Source organism: Penaeus vannamei, chromosome 6 (assembly GCF_042767895.1).
Source record: "Penaeus vannamei isolate JL-2024 chromosome 6, ASM4276789v1, whole genome shotgun sequence".
Lineage (NCBI taxonomy): Eukaryota > Metazoa > Arthropoda > Malacostraca > Decapoda > Penaeidae > Penaeus > Penaeus vannamei.
Genome location: NC_091554.1, coordinates 13,321,894 through 13,329,393, shown reverse-complemented (window position 1 = coordinate 13,329,393; position 7,500 = coordinate 13,321,894). Strand labels below are relative to the sequence as shown.

The 7,500-nt window shown below is 42.0% G+C and overlaps 1 protein-coding gene across 7 annotated transcripts in view; it reads left to right on the top strand.

The window, feature by feature from the left end:
• The window catches only part of LOC113827458 (uncharacterized protein C8orf76 homolog), a 12,781-nt gene extending 5,580 nt beyond the window's left edge, over window positions 1-7,201 (top strand). The window contains exons 2-3 of one of the 7 annotated variants that reach the window (XM_070122652.1): window positions 1-28; window positions 6,049-7,201. The exon at window positions 1-28 is cut by the window's left edge and continues 71 nt beyond it. In XM_070122652.1, the coding sequence (XP_069978753.1) occupies window positions 6,050-7,099 (1,050 nt within the window). In that variant the 5' untranslated portion in view covers window positions 1-28; window position 6,049 and the 3' untranslated portion in view covers window positions 7,100-7,201. The other 6 variants (XM_027380341.2, XM_027380339.2, XM_027380342.2 and 3 more) reach the window with 6 other exon arrangements.
• The last annotated feature ends 299 nt before the right edge of the window (window positions 7,202-7,500 follow it).

Genomic DNA, 7,500 nt, shown 5'->3' with positions numbered 1-7,500 from the left:
AAGCTGGAGAGGCACAAGAAACGCTGAAGTGAGTGTCTGCCTTTCCTCGTCTGCCGTGCGTCTGCTCGTCTGCCAGGACTGACTGACTGACTGACTGTTTGACTGCCGCGAAGGAACTGGTGCATCGACAGTCTTTTTTTTTCGTTTGGGCCCCGGGTCGTTAGCTAGACTAAGGGTGCTTAACCGGGCACTGAGAGAGAATGTACTCGTTACGTTGCTTACGGCCAGTTTCGCGTGGAGATAACACACCCTCTCTTGAGTCGTTGTGGCTGTTTTACCTGCGAGGTACGACCACCACTGCGTCCAGAGGTAGTCCCAGTGTTGAGAACGACGTCTCATAGACTGGGTTTTGCGTGTGATGTGTAAGGAACGACTATTGACTACCCGGTGAGAGATATTCCGTGCATCTCCTTCGGCCAAGTAAATGTTCTCGTCAGGTACGACCACTACAAACAGGGGGTCGTGTGGAAAACGACCCTATTGGTGATCTGTGTACACTATGTTGAGGAAAATAAATCTGTTTTAGGAGCATTTCGTTTCGCTTGATTCCTGTTGTGTGGCTCCCTTTTCCTTCTTTAGTCAAGTTCGATCTCGGCCAATCTCATCTTCCTTTCTCGCTCTTTCCCTCTGTCTTTCCCACTCTCTCTCTATCTTCCTCCCTCCCCCTCTCTCATTATCTCTCTCATATTGCCCTCTCTCTCTTCCCCTTCTCTCTTTATCATCCTCTCTCTCTCTTCCCCCTTCTCTCTCTATCATCCTCTCTCTCTCTCTCTCTCTCTCTCTCTCTCTCTCTCTCTCTCTCTCTCTCTCTCTCTCTCTCTCTCTCTCTCTCTCTCTCTCTCTCTCTCTCTCTCTCCTTCTCTCTCTCTCTCTCTCTCTCTCTCTCTCTCTCTCTCTCTCTCTCTCTCTCTCTCTCTCTCTCTCTCTCTCTCTCTCTCTCTCTCTCTCTCTCTCTCTCTCTCTCTCTCTCTCTCTCTCTCTCTCTCTCTCTCTCTCTCTCTCTCTCTCTCTCTCTCTCTCTCTCTCTCTCTCCCCCTCTCCCTCTCTCTCTCTCTCTCTCTCTCTCTCTCTCTCTCTCTCTCTCTCTCTCTCTCTCTCTCTCTCTCTCTCTCTCTCTCTCTCTCTCTCTCTCTCTCTCTCTCTCTCTCTCTCTCTCTCTCTCCCTCTCTCTCTCTCTTCCCTCTCTCCTCTCTCTCTCTCTTCCCTCTCTCCTCTCTCTCTCTCTTCCCTCTCTCCTCTCTCTCTCTCTTCCCTCTCTCCTCTCTCTCTCTCTTCCCTCTCTCCTCTCTCTCTCTCTCTCTCTCCTCTCTCCTCTCTCTCTCTCTTCCCTCTCTCCTCTCTCTCTCTCTTCCCTCTCTCCTCTCTCTCTCTCTTCCCTCTCTCCTCTCTCTCTCTCTTCCCTCTCTCCTCTCTCTCTCTCTTCCCTCTCTCCTCTCTCTCTCTCTTCCCTCTCTCCTCTCTCTCTCTCTTCTCTCTCTCTCTCTCTCTCTCTCCTCTCTCTCTCTCTCTCCCTCTCTCCTCTCTCTCTCTCTTCCCTCCCTTTTCTCCTCTCTCTTTCTCCCTCCCTCCCTTTCCCTCCCTCCTCTCTCTCCCTCTCCCCTCTTCTCCCCCTTTCTTTCTCTCTCCCTCTCCCCTCTTCTCCCCCTTTCTTTCTCTCTCTCTCCCTCTCCCCTCTTCTCCCCTTTATTTCTTCCTTTCTCTATCTTATTTCCCTCTCTCTCTTTCAATATCTCTCTCCCTCTCTTGCTCACTCCCTCCCTATCCCCTATTCTCCCTCTCTTTATCTCTCCCTTCCCCCTCTCTCTCTCTCCCGAAATGAACTAATCGTATGCCTTGAAAAAGAAAGAAAGAAAAGAAAAAATCTCTATGATACTAAACCACACCATATGTTCAGATATGAATAATTACAGAATGAGTCTGTGTAACGAACCTGATGTAGTAAATGGGCAATGGTGATGGTAATAACAATTATAATGAAGATATTTCAAAACTGATGTGAAGACAATGATAATAAGTACGATATTGTTAGTAATAATGGTGATGATAATAATAATAGTAATGATAATGGCAATAATGATAATGATACTTATACTAATTCATAATGATTCTATAAAGTAATGGAAGTAATGGTAATAATGATAATGATATTAGTAATAACAACGTTAACCATCATCATAACAATAACAGTTTGAACATAATGATAAGAACAACAACAACAATAATAATAACAATGATAATGATATCAATAATTATGATAATAAAATTAATAGAAATAATAATAAAAATAATAACGATGATAAAAATATTACTAATGAGAAAGGTATTAATAATAATATCAATAATAATAAACATTATTGCTATCAATATCTTAATAACAATGGTAATGACAAAAATAAAAAAACAACAGTAATAATAATAAAAGTATTAATAACAATATTGTAATTGATAATCGTAACGATAATGGTGTGGCAAACTAACGCCGACGGGGTGCATCCATCCCTTGTTTCCATCTTCGAGGGTCCCTTATGGCCAACCGCCAGACAAGGCGTAGGATTATCACAAGTCTGAGCGATATGCCCAAGCCACGACTTTCAAGGTCGTCCCACGAGCTTCCTCCACCTTGGGTTGTCTGGAACAGACCTCTGCTCAGGATTATTGTGAGGGAAGTGAGTCCGGTGCCCATAGAGTAACGGGCCATGTGCCAGTCTCACAGTGTAAATGTTGGTCCTGCCAACTATGCCCCATGGTCCCGCACATTAGCCTGTCACAAAAGGGATCAAAACGTGACTCCAAGGCACAGAATAACATCCAGGTTTCACTACACGAGGGTAAACAGGCAGTATCAGGGCTTTGAAGGCATGGAGCTGGGTCCCTCTGCACAGTTACAGTTATTTCCGAATACTCTTGTCCATGACCCCTGCTGCCAGACCAGTTTATCTATCGACTTACTGGTCTGACAGCTTAGAGGCAAGAACTTCACTACCATAAAAAAAAATCTGTGTGACTCCAATATAAGGACTAAAGAAGTTATCGTATCAGGCCTCTAAAGTCCTGGATGGCCTTGATTCAGGAGACCTCCAGGGCTTTGCTACATTCTTTTATCAAGAACCGCCAATAGGGTTTCCAGACACTCTAGTAGAATAACATCAGCAGCAAAATCAAGACCGTTATTTTGTATATTGCCCAGTGTTACTTCATAACTTCGGGCAGCGAACTCTGCCCTATCAATATTCAAGTGTTGAAGAGTTGGTACGAGAACACAGCCTTGCCTCACTCCTGAGTTAATTTAAGTGGGAAGAAGTAAGACAGGCCCCCACCACATTTTACAGCTCTTTCAGTACTAGTATACAGGCTTGCTATTAGTCCAATAATCCTTTTTGGGATTCCTCTCGGTCTCCGGATCTCCCATATTAATTCACAATGCGCCGTATAGAACGCCTTCTCTAGGTAGATGTAAACTGCAAGCAGCCCATGGCCGAACCCACGACGGCGCTTTGCAATGACTCATAACGCCAGGATACGGTTTATTGTGGAATCATTTGCTGCATGCCCACCGATCCCATTCTCCCTTCTAGAGAGAAATGGCTACACTCCTCAGCAGGTCAGGGGGAATAGTACCATACTGCCAGATGGCAGCCAGTATAGCATGCAAATCTCACACCATAGGTTCACCACCAGCCTTTGACAGTTCAGCAGAGAATACCCGATGCCTAACCACTCCTCAACTTGAAGATCGGCATCCTACTTCAAGGTACTCAGGCCAGTACCCAGAGAGAGAGAGACAGAGACAAAGACACAGACACAGACACAGACACAGACACAGACAGACAGAGAGGGAGGGAGAGGGAGAGTCTACTGAAAAGTGCGACATTTAAGCAACAGCATAAGAGGCAGGATATTTTAACATGAAACGGGGTATCTATGGACTTGTGTGACACGGCGGTTAGTTCATGGTCCATTCCACAAGAGGTCTATGGCTTAGGCACAATAAAGAAAAGATACTGGCGACTGTACACCATCTCCATTATTATCCACATTATTAGCATTTACATCTCTGTCATCATAATGATTATGCATATCAGATCTTCAGGATAATATTGATCGCCAAGATTGTCTTGTTTACATTTGTCACGTGGTTCATCAGCTGATTTTTGTTTACATGTGGACCCGAAACAGCGTTACCTCTACGCTGAAGGTGAAATATCTATTTTTTCTTGTTTTTTTTCTGTTTGTTGGATCTTGTGTCCGTTCCATTATATGAAATATCAGTGATCACGTTACAGTAGCAAGGTATAAATATATATGTGTATGTGTTTGTGTTTGTTTTGTTTTTTTGTGATAGGTAGTTTCGATTCCACACTAAAACCATATCTATATCTTTAATCTACCTATCTACATATATATTTATTTATATACATATATTCTGGAACAGAGGATTAAACATATGACCTAGTTAATTTCATGCTCATATTGATATGATTTCTTTTTAATGCTGCGTTCGGAACTGCTCGTCTATCTCATCCAGACCAGTTGGATGAGATGCTTTGACTGCTCAGAACCTCCACTATCTAGTCCCGGACAAGTAGTCTAGCTGGTCCAACTCGCCCTCCTGCGAACCTGGGCGAGCAGGACAAGATGACGTCACAATAGATTTTGAATGTAAACATTAACAGTTGCAGGTAACCCCAAGATATTGGTGGGTAATATTATGACCCTTTATTGGTTTTATCAAAGGATATTTTTATGTTTGTCAGTTGCAGGTAAGTTAGATATGCATCAAATGAGTTACAAAACCTTTGCAGAGTTTAAAATAAAGACACTGGTATGATAAAAAAAGTGAATGTTTACATTCGAGCCAATTGCATTCTGGGCAGAAAGGGTCTAGGAGGTTCCGGACGCAGCCCACTTGTCCTGCTGGTCCTGGACAAGATGTCTGGACAAGCAAGACGAGCAGTTCCGAATGCAGCACAAGTACAGGCATTGAGTAATTCCCTCTAGTACTGTTACATCCATATAGACAACTTTAGTAGTTTATTTGACGGGTAGAATGATAGGTTAACTTAGGTTTAACAGTGAGATTAGATAAACATTGAATATTGTTGATTAAGCATTGACAGTAGCAGATCAGGTTATGTGAATGTTATAATCATCATTGTCAACATAACATTCTTTGTTATTATCATAGGAAAAATTACATTTTCTCACACTACTTCCTTTAGCTTAAGAAATGTGGTTTTCATGAAAGCAAAATGAAAACAATTTGGCCATTTACTGTTGAGATACTACATGTGATGTAGCAATAACACCCAATTTTCTTTGGATTGCAATTTAACTTATCCCAGCCCAACCTCTCCTGTCCCGTCGTGTCACATTCCATCCCGTCCAGACCAGTCATGTCCTATCCCATTAGTTCAATCCTGTCCTGACCTGACCCTACCCTATCCTTTCCTATCCTATCCTATCCTATCCTATCCTATCCTATCCTATCCTATCCTATCCTATCCTATCCTATCCTCCCCAACCCAACCCAACCCAACCCAACCCAACCCAACCCAACCCAACCCAACCCAACCCAACCCAACCCAACCCAACCCAACCCAACCCAACCCAACCCAACCCAACCCAACCCAACCCAACCCAACCCAACCCAACCCAACCCAACCCAACCCAACCCAACCCTACCCTACCCTACCCTACCCTACCCTACCCTACCCTACCCTATCCTACCCAACCCTACCCTACCCTACCCTACCCTACCCTACCCTACCCTACCCTACCCTACCTACCCTACCCCACCCTACCCCACCCAACCCTAACACTACCCCACCCTACCCCACCCCATATAATATTACTTGGTTTTATTAGATGTATTTTTATGAGATAAAGTTTAGTTTATCAAATTTTGACATCTTTACCTTTCTTTATCTTTTAAAAGATGGTAAGAACAGAGGCTCAGGTGCACAAGAGTAAAAGACTTTCTAAATCATGATTTTACAATAGTCTGTAATTCAGAATCCATCTATAATCAATGTCCTTTCCTCACTGCAGAATGGAGTTTGCAGGACTGGATGATGACCTATTTGAGGTGGAACGTGAACGAGCCAAGGCAGATGAGGAATATTCTGCTCGCTTTTGTGACGATTGCTGGTTCATGGATGTGGGACCAGAGGAACTTGTGTCGCAGGAGGATACCTTGAGTGTACAGAAATATATTGCTGAATATCTGTTTTTAAGAAAAGATTATGAATCTGCTATTCTGAAATATAATGAAATTTTATCTGACTTGTCTGCTGGCAACATAGCAACTAAAAGAGAATGTTGTGAAGGGATTGCCAGAAGCCATTTAAAAAAAGGAACACCTAAGGATGCTATTGAATATGCAGAAAAATTGCATACAACATCAAAAACAGTGGAACAAGCAACTGTAAGTTGTTCTCTGTTAGTGGATGTAAACCTAGCAGCAGGGGAATTCAAAGATGCTCTTTCAGCAGCACAAACACTTGTAACTCTTCACTCATTTAACAGTGATACCTGGTTGAAGCTGGCTTGTGTATATGCAGCTCTCTACAATGTTGCCATTCCAAATGTACAAGATCTCATGAAGTTTTCTGTTTCAGCAAAGGTTAGGATAGAAAACACAGACAGTGGTTTAGAAACTTGTGATAATTCAGATGACGAAATTCTATTGCTCGGGGATTCATTGTTGAGTTTGACCAATGAAGCTGATCAGGATGTTTCTACAATGGGGGATATTGATGTGGCAGTGCAGTTTGTTGCAGCCTCTCTCCTGAGGTCCTTTGTTCTTCTGAAGAAAACGGTAGGAACAGCAGTTGGCTTTGCCGCTGGATTTAGTGTGTTGTATCAGAAGAAAATTCTCAAGGACTTAAACATGTTGATGCATGAAGATGCACTGCAGTATTTGCGACAACAAGTTTTGAAAAGTGGAGACATAATGGAGAAAATGAGCGTTCCATTACAGGATGTGACAGACTTTGTGGACAGAGGGAGTTCCAAATTCAAGTCAGAAGAGAACGAGAATTGCTTTGAGGGAATATCACAGCAGAACTTTGAGAGTCGATGGTTCAGCTGGATTTGCTGAGACACAAAAGAACTGAGAGAAAGAAAGAAAAAAGTGGAAGAAAATTAATTACCATTAATACATTAATTTGATTGAAAATAAAAATTAAAGAATGACATTTTACTTGTATTTTCTATTTCCACTACCGTGATTGAAGGACATTATCAATGGCTTGATATTTCGAATTTTAAAATTTCCTGGTTGAATGCATTATTATTTGCATGTTAATTAATATTTACTGTTTCTTAATTTGTTATTGTTGATTTGAAAGTAATTACTGATTTTATAATTCCTTTATTTTAGTAAATATATAAAAAATTATTATTGAGGAACATTTTTTTGCACTGCAACAAATAAATTAAAGGAATGGTTAAAAGTAAGTAATTCTTCATATCAAGATACCATTTTACTTATTAAAAACT